Genomic DNA, 12,085 nt, shown 5'->3' with positions numbered 1-12,085 from the left:
GATGGGAGGCACACTAGTTAAGGATAAAGTAAAGAATGATCATATTAGAATTGGATTGGGAGTAGCTCCAGTATATGATAAGCTATGAGAAAGTTGTTTGAGGTGCCATGGTCATATTCAACGGAGGCATTTGGGTGCTCCAGTATAGAGCAGTGATTTGATTCAGATTGAAGTAGTTAAAAGATCTAAGGGTAGGCCTAAAATGATTCTAGGAGAAGTGGTGAAGAAAGACATGCATAACTTGGGCCTTGTATCAGGTATGACCTCAAACAGAGGTGATTAGAGGGTATGGATCCATGTAGCCAATCGTATTTAGTTCGGACAATGCTGAGTTGCTGTTATTGTTGTTGAGCACAAAAAGGTCCCTATAGAACACTAAAACCAATCAGCCACATTAATATACCTTGATATGGAGGAGTATTCAAACATAGTTGTCACAACGATTAGGCGAATCAAAGTGTTGGAGGGGGGCATCTACGTGATAAGGCGGTCATGGCATGCAATATATACTTTATATAATATAACGATGACATTTTTATATAATTATGCTAATATTTGAATAGAGCTAATTGGAGGGTAAGGATCCATGTAGTGTAGCTGACCCCATTTAGTTAGGACAAATCTGAGTTGTTACTGTTAATTTCTTTAAGCTTCTCATCTCAGCTTTATCAAATGCATCCTAGTTTTCATGGTTACCTAGACAAATATAACTGGAAAGTCTCATATCTTACAAAAAAATCCTTCCCTTACACATTAATTCCAATAAAACACTCAACAAGGTTCAAACCAAAATCTCTAAACAAAGCATTAAGACTGTTTGTCTACTCTCTATGGAAACAAAATGAAATGAAAAGGAAAAGATTTGGGGAGAAGGGGGGGGGGGGGGGGGGGGGGGGGGGAAGGAAGAGTAACTGGAAATTCCTAATCTAGTTCACATACTTCTGGTCTTCCAGTGGGTGTAGATTTTTCCATACTTTGTAAGGCACATTGATATACATTCAATTTTTCTCCCCTGCCACAAGATTCTCCTTGGTATAGAAACAAAAATCAGACAAGAGTCTCAGAATGTGAAACCTAGTAGAAGCATCAATGAAGAGACCAAAAGCGCCAGATCATGATATTGTTTCCTTAATGGACTCCCAGAATTTGTGGGACTCGGACTCGGACTCGTAGCTGTAACATTTTCCTTTGAGCATGAATAGTTGCAGCGACTTGGACTCGCAAATCTGTACACACCGTTGGTCGCCAGAATATAAAGATCCTTTTTATTATCCTCCCCAAATGAGTATATGTAACCCAAACTAGGCAAAGGACTTCCTTCTGTAGAGGTGCATTGGATTGGAGAGTCATGAGCACAACTGAAAGGAATCTGGCTGGTACTGAAATTTCCACTGTTCTCTGGGTTTTCAGTACCAGCCCAAATAGCACCCGCATACAAATCTGCGTAGATGTACCTGAAAAATAATTCAGATGAATAAAAGGATAATTCTAGCCACACTATATCAATTGTGCAAAATTTCCACTTAATCATGAAATTGGAAAATATCATAATACAAACACAACTTACTTTCCATACGTGCATGGATCAGTCAAGGACCGATAGTAGTAGCCACCTATGATTGCTGCTGATCCGCCACTGTTATTCAAAGCGGAGTGGTCATAACCCATTACAGGAAAGATTGGATTGATTGAGTTGGCAGATGTATTTCCTCCAGGGGCTTTTTTAGGAGTGAAAGCATAGGGACCCTCATAAACACGCCATCCATAGTTCCCACCCTTTGTAATAATATCCACCTCTTCATATCTATCCTGTAAGACACATGAATCAAGTGTAAGAAGATTGTTTAATGATTAAGAACTAAAAAGCCATTTAAATCCTCAAGAAGAAGCTGATGGGACATAAACAGATCTATTAGAACTTGAAAAAAAAAAAATTGTAGAACTATATGCAGTACATTTGACACTGAGAGACGGCAGAAATGACAAACATTTTCTCCCTAACAGCTAATCCCTTCAATTCACGCAAGCTGCAACTATGGAGTTGGAATCATGGCTTTTAGAAGGGTAAACTTCACTTCCCTCCCTGAGTTTTCTGACAGGAATTTTTGAGAATCCACTTAATTCCCCGTAGCCATCAGCCTATCTCCCTTCCCTTCTAAATTTCAAGCCGTTAAAAGTGATGGGAGAAACCTTTTCAGATCCCTGGTGCTGTCCCCCCCTTCTTTTCTCTTTCTTATAGAAAAAATGTTTCATCCCTTTAAGGTAAGTGGACGTATACCCTTGTGAGAAAAATGGATCAGATAGGCCACCTTTGAGCATCTAATTCAACTATGCACAGCAAAACCATTTTTCTCACAATGAAAATTAACAAGAAAGTTTTCAGCAGAAATTATGTACTTGTGTGAAAACTCAATGGAGAATCACAAGAAAGAAACAAAAATAAAAGATTCACATGGAAGTAAATTTCAGAAAAATAATCTCTGAACCTGGCCATCATCTGAACAGATAAAGTAGGAAGGTCTTTCTGCATCAAAACAACAGCGCCAAGGATTCCGTAGGCCTGAGGCCCAAATTTCGGGCTGCAAGTCGGGGTCTTTAGAAGCTGGATTATCTTTGGGAATGGAATAATTTCCCCATAAATTCATGTCAGTCATCTCTTTTGCACCTGTAAATATAGACCCAAAGTAAGGAAAGAATGGTATAGAAAGTATTAGATGTTCCAACCAGTCACAATAGTTTGCTGTTCCGGTCGCTTCACAATAAAAGGAGAGGTGACACTTCTGTTCATAGAGGAGAACTACAGTACTGACAAGGTAGACCACAGTAAGATATGAAAGCCATTATCAGCCTAGTTCACAAGCAAGGATATAACTAAAAGATCTAGTATGTCAAAATATGAAATATCTATGAAGAGAGTGAATTTTCTGCATAGTATATGCTACAAACCAGTTTCTTAGAGATTTCCTTACAATCGAAAAAAACAACCATAGACAGGATGATGGAGTTTATCTACTGCGTTGACTTTCGTAATACCATAGATCCTAGTGAGCTGGAGTGAGTCATGTGTAACTTCATACCATTATTTGTAGCAGAAACTACTTAATCGGCATGAACAATAAAAGAAACAAATCTGTCAAAATTGGGGACAGATATGCAAAACTGTTACTTTAAATTAATAAGTAATGCAAACCACGGGAATTATATCCATTGGGTAGTAACTGCTAAAGAGTAACAAGAAAACATTCCTGTTGATCAACAAATTGCATACACTTTGAAACAGAGACCATAATTAAGAAAGCTGAGACAAATTGAAATAGAGGCCATAATTAAGAAAGTTGAGATAAAACCAGTCTACGGAGGTGACCACGTCTGTCAATGGACAAAAGGGAAATCGAGATGGGAAAACAAAATTTGTTTAAAATTTCCAAAAAGAAACACTAAAGTAGCCGGCAAGAGGAGAAGAGGAAGAATAGTACGAAAATTAACTCCCCTAGCAGCTCCTTTCTCTGCACTAGTGCACTTACAGTAAAACAATAGTTTTATAGGTCTAACAATGTCCATTTTACATCATCAGTTTCTCTTCCTCGTAAATGAGATAATTAAGTAGAGGACAGTTGATTCCTAGGCATCCATACAATTCAAAACTAGCATTAATGTATACAAAGTATCTGTATTAGCTCTGTAGGCTCCAATGATATGGTTAAGACATTGTCATATGTTAAAAAACTAGGGATAGATGTCGGAAATGAGTCTATCAGAATTAGTAAAAATCCATGGAACTTATGTCCAGTCAACAATTATGAGTTGATGGCCCTTAGCAGCAGTTAATAAATAACAATTCCATGCTCCCCAAAGTAAGCAATGCCAATCTATACAGTCTAAACTCTCATTTCAACTTCAATATTTCATATTTTGTCATGATTAACTGAAAGTTTGTAAAAATGTCTGCATGTTGAGATCTTCAATTCCAATACTTGGAATAACTAATTAATTTCAAGCCAGAAATCTTATTTTTTGACCCTTTTTGGCTAATGAATCATACATTAGTAACAATTCTATGTGATAAATCAATTATGTCAATTTTAATTCGCCTAGATAAGAACTGTATGGGTGACTTTTTTGGTAATCTGTCCCCTCCCTAAGGATAATCGTAACAAGATAAAGTTGTCTGAAGTGAGTAAACATAACACTGAACCAAGGGAGAAATCTCTTGAAACAGATTGGGGGAAAAAAAAAAAAAAAAAACATCAATAGAATAAACCTGGCCAAAATGAGAACTATGAATGAGTGCAAGCCTAACAGTGAAAACTCATATAGGACCGCATCTGAGGAAACTCGGGTATGACACCCTATTAGGTGATAGAATAAGTTACAGCGAGTTAATGCTTTTAAAGGACATAAACAAGATATGATTTTACATAGACTGGAATAGATGTGAAGGGTTCATTCATATTGCCAACCCAAATAGTTGTCTGGGACCTCAAGGTGGGAAAACCGGTGAAAACCAGAAGCATTGTTTGTGAGTGGGAACATTCTTTGAACCTCACTTGAAAGAGACAAGCATGTTCCATTAATAAGCAAAATAATAGTTACGAACAATATCTGTTACATGGTACACTGAAGACACCTCAACTCCACAGTTTAGGACTGAGATCCTTCTAAAACATGCTTCCATGTACCATGTCACAAGTTCTACTCTCATACTGAAAGAAAATATGAGCTAAAAAAAAATATCCTTCACATAGCATGCACATGATATTATCGAATCAAGGATGAGATTCAAAAACATTGACTATAATTTAAGCTCAGACTTGTTATGTTGTATCTATATATCCACCTAGTTGAGTATGGAAGGAGAAAACAAAGCTTATAAAAATACAGTTCTTAACATTAAGTTATTGTGAAAAATAAAAAAACTACTAACAAAATAAATATTAACATATAACCACAATGCTGCCTGTTGGCAACAGAGGTGAACTACCGAGAATGATGTTATGATACTCACTTGGTAAATTATCTACATCGAACCTCATAATCTTTCCAAGCAAAGATTTCTTGTTTTGGGCAAAATTGAAAGGGTCACCTTCACCTCCACCATCTCCCATCATAAAGTATAAATATCCATCAGAGGGTCCAAAGATAATCTGGCCCCCATGATGAGCTACAAATGGAAGACCCATGGTAAAGATCCTTCTAACCTCTGATGGATTGCCTCTTGTTGCCTGGAAATTGATCAAATCCATTAGATTTTCCATCATAGCATTGTGAAAAATAAACACGAAAAGATTTTAGAAGCATACCAAGGAAATCTGCGATGCGGTACCATTAACAGTAAATTCTGAGATAACACTATAATATTGACACGGAGAGCCCCCTGCATACGAAGCAAGAACTGAAGGATCACACTTCACATCTGAATTACATGAACATCTCCCAAAACATCCACCCCATTGAGCCTTGTCACAGTTGAACGAAACAAAGAAGCGGCCATTGTGCACAAAGTTTGGATGAAATGCGATACCCATCAGTCCTAACTGGGTATCAAAACATACTTGATCTGATATATCTAGAAAAGGACTTAATACATCAAGTCCTAATGTTCCCCCAGATCCTGCTTCAGGAACAGTTGCCAACCATATCCTACCTTTTTGGTCAGCCAAAAAGACACGGTTAGAACCATCAGGATGCGGAGCCAGATCCAGGTAACTTTCATTCCCAATTTTCTCAAGGCACAGACCATTGGGGGGACTTATGGTGCCAGTATTATTCAGAGAAACCGGCTCACCATCAAAACATACTGAATCATTAGCAGAAGCTCCACCAAATGCTTGGCAGAAATCACTTTTTGACTCCCAAAGATCATTTAGTTTGGAAGAACTGATATTCACAGGTGTTCCTGCACTACCTTGCAATGCAGGAGCAAAGGGGGAATGCAACATAGACACTCTTTGGCAAGTATCCCAGACCACTCCGCAATAGTCATTTGCTGCACTGTTAGACTGGGTTGAATCTACTGATATGGTGGAGTTGCATAGAACAGGAACTGACCGAGGCTTAGATTCAATCTTAAATAGCTGAGCAGAGAACTGATCACAGGTCTGCAAACAAATGTAATATAAATTATTAGAGGCAGGGATGTTTCTAAATCAATAAAAACAAATTCAACAATGAAGACATGTTTTGCGGTATAAAATCCAACATATTAGGCCCCATTAGATCTAGCAAACAATCTTTTGAAATGCTTTCCTGCACTTAGTTGTCACACTCAGTAGAATTGATTCCTTGGCAGAGGAAATGTTAAAATCAAAAGTTTAAACCTTACCGCACAAAGAATAGATTTCATCACAGAGGCACAGGCAGGATCTGAGATGTTCATAGATTGAAACTCTTTCTGCAACTGATAATCTTGGGTAGAATTACAACAGGCTTTTCCATTATAAGGACAGAAGGTCAGAGGCGCCTTCAGAGTATTAGGTGCCACTGCAACAATAACAGAAGCTCAACATTCAGGTACAGAATACCAACAAGTATCAGAAACGATTTGCAAGAAGAAATAGAAATTAGGGAAAGAGATAAGAAAAACCCACTTGAGTCGGTGCATAAGGGATGAGAAGAAGATAGCCCAGGAAGCAACAGCATCTGACAGAAAAGGCAGAGCAAGTAGAGTACACTGCCCATCTCTCAACTGCCTTTACAGAGGAAACAAAGACAACTAAAAGGGGTTTCACTTCAAGAAAAGACAACTAAAAGGGGTTTCACTTCAAGAAACTCAGACAAACCATTATCACATTTGTCTTTTAGATATGACTGATTGAAAAACCCAGAAAAAGACTAGTGAGAGAGCCTAAAAGCTTTCTGGGTTCCGAAAGTCTAAGCTAAAGCTTTCTGGGTTTTGAAAGTAACGACCCATGCCAACTTCCACTATTTTCAGTCACTGGAAAGACAGAGCAACTGGGGTCCATTCTGAAGTTGCCTCAGTTGACAAGTAGAGAACTAGAGAGGAAAAACGTTCGGAGCATCAATTAATGGTGGTTGAGAAGACGTGAGATAAAATAAAAGCAAGTGGAAGAAAACAAAGCTGTGAGAGTGGATATGCTGGCTTTGGACTTCTAGGATGTGGGTCTCTGGAGGATTTACAATTGACTTTGTCAAAAAAGCAGCAGTAGAAGGATTAGGAGAGAGGAAATCAGGAAATTGGCTCAACGTTCGGAGAAAGACAATTTTGATTTAATCCGTGAGTTGAGATGGTATGTACTTCCGTGAGAAAGCACTACAAAGTGGTAAGAAGAACAAAATGGTTTCTAGAAAGCAGAAAAGGAGATCGGCATAATAAACCCATAGAATAAGCCCACAAGGTAAGAGAGAGCGAGAGAGAGAGCCCCAGGCCACTCAGGAGTAGACTCAGGACAGCACATATGAAGCATAGAAATTAGAAATTATAAAGAAAGCAAAAAAGAGAAGAAATTCACACCTATTACATGGACCATATTTTGGATAGTCGAATCAAATTTCATTTCTCTTAAAAGTCTCAATGAACATCTCAGTGCAAGCCTTAGGGTGTTCACAACTATTATAGTTTGAGGTGGTTCTATGAAGATTGATCATGTTGAGAGAATAGTCCCACATCAGTTATTTCTGAGGCCTTCTATCCCTCGTATACTTGTTAATTCTTCACCTAATAGCTTGAGTTTTTGGGTTGAATATTTAAGAAGTACCAACGGGCTTTCTCTAGTGTTACTGTAAATGTCTCCAAGCCCACACCTTTGTTCATAGTTCAAGTTCTTGGATTGAATATTTACAGCTTTTCTCCCCATTACTCTATGGAGAGGATCCGGATCCTTTTATATATATATATATATATATATATGTGTGTGTGTGTGTCTTTTTCTCCTTTTTCATTTAATATATTATTTTGTTTTGTTTTTCTTTCTAATGTCCAAATAATTGATTTGGGTAGCAGCTTATTTTCTTTAGAGATATATACTTGAATTTGATTGTAACTTCAGCAGAGAAATAAATGAATTACCAGTGTATTTGAACAGGCAAAAGAAAAGCAAGATTCACATTGGAAGCTTGAAAGTTGACCCTACATGATTTAGTCCATGTGATAGATGACTTTACATACATCTCAATGGCCAAATTTTAGTCCATAGTATGCATAAAAATTCACTCCAACTTTGATTCAAAATTTTAATAAATTTACTAAAATACTATAAAATAGATTTGAATATAAAACTCAAAATGGCATCTTTTGTAATGTTAGCTACTTTCCCTACTCTTTTTAAGCTGAAATTGTACCAATAAGATATTTGTCTCGTCCTTTATCACATTAATTAGATTAACCCATATATTGCCATGTGGAAAATAATAAAACATTATATTTCACTAAGCATAGAGATGAAAAATAAAACCCTTAATATCCCAAATTATTAGATAAAAAAGACGAGGTCAAAAGCTTTGATCTGCGCTAGAACTCTTTTCTCATAGGTTGAGAATGTCATTCCCCACCCAAAAAAACATTGTGTGAAAAATCAAAAGAGATAGAGACAGCCATACACAATTTGAGATTTAGCAAAAGGTGACTTATCTTCATCTGTCTAGATAATGAGCATGGAAGTTATATAATCTCAGACAAACACTTCTTATAATACCCAATTAAGCCAAGAAATCCTCTTAAAAGATTTGATACTGTTTAAGCAGTGGCCAGCTCGTTAAGCTTGATCTTTTGTCTGGTCCAGCTCTAATTAAAATAAGATACATATCTATAGGATTATCATATAATTAAAAAAGAAAAAAAGAAATCATAGAATCCATTAAGCTGATCTTGCTACCCTCACCCCACCGCCTAAAATAATACATAAATAACACTCGCCAAAATATTAAACACCCATGTGTATCTCAATTACACTTATATCTAATCCTAAGCATACAATTTATTGATAAGATTTGGTTGGAAGATTCTAACCATCAGATGAATAAATTATATTTTCTCAGGTACAAAATGCATTATGAAATGGTGGTTTTAGATTTTAATTAATAATCCAATTACATTATTAATAGTCATTAGGATCGAGTTTTCCTACAACCATGGTGAATGAGTTTCCATTCACTGGGGCTTTAGACAGGATGGAGGATATTTTCGAGAATATCCATTCATTCGAGGCTTTACCGATCATTTAGTTATAGGGGTTTATGAACCATCAGATGATGTGACCCTTCTCGCACGGTGAAGGAAAATTTTCTTCCTCAAATCAAACTTGTGCTGAATGATACCAACTGTTGCCATTGCCACCAAGAAAATATTATAACATGGTACTGGTGCCCATTTAGATTGAGCTTTTGGTGGTGCATCACAATTAAGAAAATAATTATTTTTAAACTATTTAAAATGTCTACAACTACTTCCTTTGGAGGGTGGTTTTGGAATTCTATATCTACTAAAAATCCTTTCCCAAATATTCATTATTATATATAATGGTCATATAATACTTAAGTTTACAATGAAATTCACTTGACATGTTTTTCATATAATCATCTAAACAAGGTCTTTGATCCACCTGTGTCTAGTTTTATTTATTGAGAAAAAGTTCTCTGAACCAATAGCATAAACTAGAATTCCCACACCCTTCTACACTAGCACCTTTTTGACATTTGTATGAAGAGAAAAAATCCAGATGTTAATAGGGTCTACGCCCACTCTTGTGGCTCCTATGCTGAGCATGAGCATTGACACAAAACAGACCGCCCTACACTTGCATGGTCGATGTTTTCATGCCCCAGTGGAGGAACCATAGGGACGGCACAGTCCCATGGTTCTAAGTATTACATGAACCACATATATATATTTTTTTGAACTTCTGTTTCTACCCTAGAAAAACTGGATGTGTTCAATTCGATGTCCAGTAAATTATTTCATAATCATGAGTACTAAAACTTAGAGATAACACTTTCTCTGCATATAAAGATTATAATAGTAAAAATTCTACATGCAATAAATTTTTTTGGGAGAATTACTTTCTTAACCATGGTTCTAAGTATTGATATCGGCCAAGACCAATATCAATATCTAATCGATTCGAATCGATTATCAATATCATTTTAGGGGTAAAATTGTAAAGAAAATACATTTTTTTTGAAAAATAAAGGGTAAAAATAACGGATATGCATTGATCCAATTCAAGACAGATACTGATATCAATAACTTGTTTGCAACATAGCTGATTCTTTAGAATCTCAAAAGCACAAGCACCAAACCCATTTAAGCAAGCATTGAGTACTAACCTGGCTTTTCCTCTCCAATATCAGATTACAAAAGGAACAAAATCAGATTTTTTTTTTTTTTGTTAACGACAGATATCTAGGCCTTCGACTTGACTAATCCCATGAGCCCATATTGACATTTATTGTAATATTTATTACTCCACTCGTTTAGCATTAATTGAGAACCATGGGGACATAGCCAAAGAGGAATCAAATGGTTTTTTATTTCCAGCCACGCTATATAGTTTCCCTATCGGATAACTTTGCCATTATGAACTTCCCAAAATCTTCTGCACACTTGACAGTTTCTTCTAAGGGTGCAACTGGGACAGGCTGGGCTGGCCCAGTTTCACACATAAAGCAACCCTTATATTCTAAGGTGCAACTTCCCAAGACTTTGAAGACTGAAGTCCAGCCGGGGTAGTTACCCATTTAGTCCAGGTTGGCCCTGACTGATGTTGGGCTCAGCCCAGGATTAACCTGCCAAACTTGTGGCTGGGCCAGCTAGGCCCATTTCCAACATTTTTTCTGCTTAAAAGTGAGCCCATTAGGGTTTCCAGTTTCACACATAAAGCAACCCTCATTTTCTAGGGTGCATGTATGAGAGGAAACTTTACCACGTACTAGATCTATTATTTATTTTAGGCCCTAACACAGATATACTAAACCAATGGTAGATTTGCATGTATGTAACATTCCTATCTTTCACCCAAGAAAAAAGAAAAAAAAAAAAAAAAAAATCCTATCCCATATACATAGATGCATGCATTTTCGGGTTGGGCCATGCTGAATTTGAGGTCTAAACTTAAAGCCCAACTCTATCATGCCTCAGGCCCCACCCATTGTCTGAAATCCCACCTGAAGCCCAAAAATGGATGAGTGGTAAAACGAGAGAAGATAAAATAAGGAGTGAATAAATTAGAGCTAATCTAAGAATAGCCTCAATACATGATATGTTGTGAGAAATTCATCTACCGTGGCATTAACATGTACAACAAAAGCCTTTGAATGAGCCAGCACTGATGAGGCATTTGATTCAAATTGAAGGCGCTAAAGGTGCCCTAGTAGGCCTAAGTTGACTCTTGGAGAAGTAGTGGGGAAAGACATGTACAACTTAGGACTAAAAACTAGAAGAAAAAAAAAGGCATACCCGGTGCACGAGGCTCCCGCATTTGTGAGGTCTGGGGGGGCAAGAACTACACAGTCTTATGAGAATGTCAAGAGACTGTTTCGACTGCTTGACTACCAGGTCTCACCATTCGTACCTTTACGGTTGGACCAAGCACTCCACTCTTAGGACTAATAACTAGTATGGCTCTGAATAGAGCTGATTGAAGTACTACTTAATATGAACACTTACTTAATGTGTACACTGTTCTGTTAAGCCCACAGCAAAATCTAAAGGAAATGTTGGTCCCAGAATCCAAACATTAGCTACATCTAGGATCTTTACAACAATTGCAAAACCACTAAGAAACCACCATCAACTTGTCCTTCATCTCAGTACTCAACAGAAAGATAAAAGAAAGATTATACTATTTTCAATCCTGAATACATATTTCAATTGAAACTTGTTTACAAGAATTATCTTAAAATCAAAAGGAAATTGTACAGAAATAAAGAGACTAAGACATCATTTACTGAACAGGAATAAAAAGATGAGGAAAAATGAAAAAAACTCTCAATTATAATCAGAAACACAGCATCCCCTGACCATAAACATAAGCCTATGCCCTTACACATCCGACCTTTCAGTTTATGAAGATCGCAGATATAAGAAAAGATTGATTAATTGATTGAAATAATCTGATCTATTCCCCCCCCC

At 36.9% G+C, this 12,085-nt stretch overlaps 1 protein-coding gene across 1 annotated transcript; it reads right to left on the bottom strand.

The window, feature by feature from the left end:
* Nucleotides 1–727: 727 nt before the first annotated feature.
* LOC122068056 (HIPL1 protein-like) lies at nucleotides 728–7,223 on the bottom strand. Its single transcript, XM_042631887.1, has 7 exons — nucleotides 6,588–7,223; nucleotides 6,323–6,480; nucleotides 5,301–6,098; nucleotides 5,006–5,222; nucleotides 2,487–2,665; nucleotides 1,568–1,809; nucleotides 728–1,454 (listed from the first exon to the last, which is right to left on the bottom strand). The coding sequence occupies exons 1-7, from the start codon at nucleotides 6,676–6,678 to the stop codon at nucleotides 1,061–1,063; spliced, it is 2,079 nt and encodes a 692-aa protein (XP_042487821.1). The 5' UTR covers nucleotides 6,679–7,223; the 3' UTR covers nucleotides 728–1,060.
* Between the last annotated feature and the right edge of the window lie 4,862 nt (nucleotides 7,224–12,085).

This window comes from Macadamia integrifolia, unplaced genomic scaffold (genome assembly GCF_013358625.1).
Source record: "Macadamia integrifolia cultivar HAES 741 unplaced genomic scaffold, SCU_Mint_v3 scaffold337, whole genome shotgun sequence".
Taxonomy (NCBI): Eukaryota; Viridiplantae; Streptophyta; class Magnoliopsida; order Proteales; family Proteaceae; genus Macadamia; species Macadamia integrifolia.
This window is presented reverse-complemented; position numbering and strand designations above follow the sequence as displayed.

What these genes read in the sequence shown, in the direction of transcription:
- LOC122068056 (XM_042631887.1), bottom strand. Translation starts at nt 6,678, where the DNA reads ATGGGCAGTGTACTCTACTTGCTCTGCCTTTTCTGTCAGATGCTGTTG. An exon ending in TCCCTTATGCACCGACTCAA is followed by an intron (nt 6,481 to 6,587) that starts GTGGGTTTTTCT and finishes TTATTGTTGCAG; the next exon opens with TGGCACCTAATACTCTGAAG. An exon ending in CCGCATCGCAGATTTCCTTG is followed by an intron (nt 5,223 to 5,300) that starts GTATGCTTCTAA and finishes ATCAATTTCCAG; the next exon opens with GCAACAAGAGGCAATCCATC.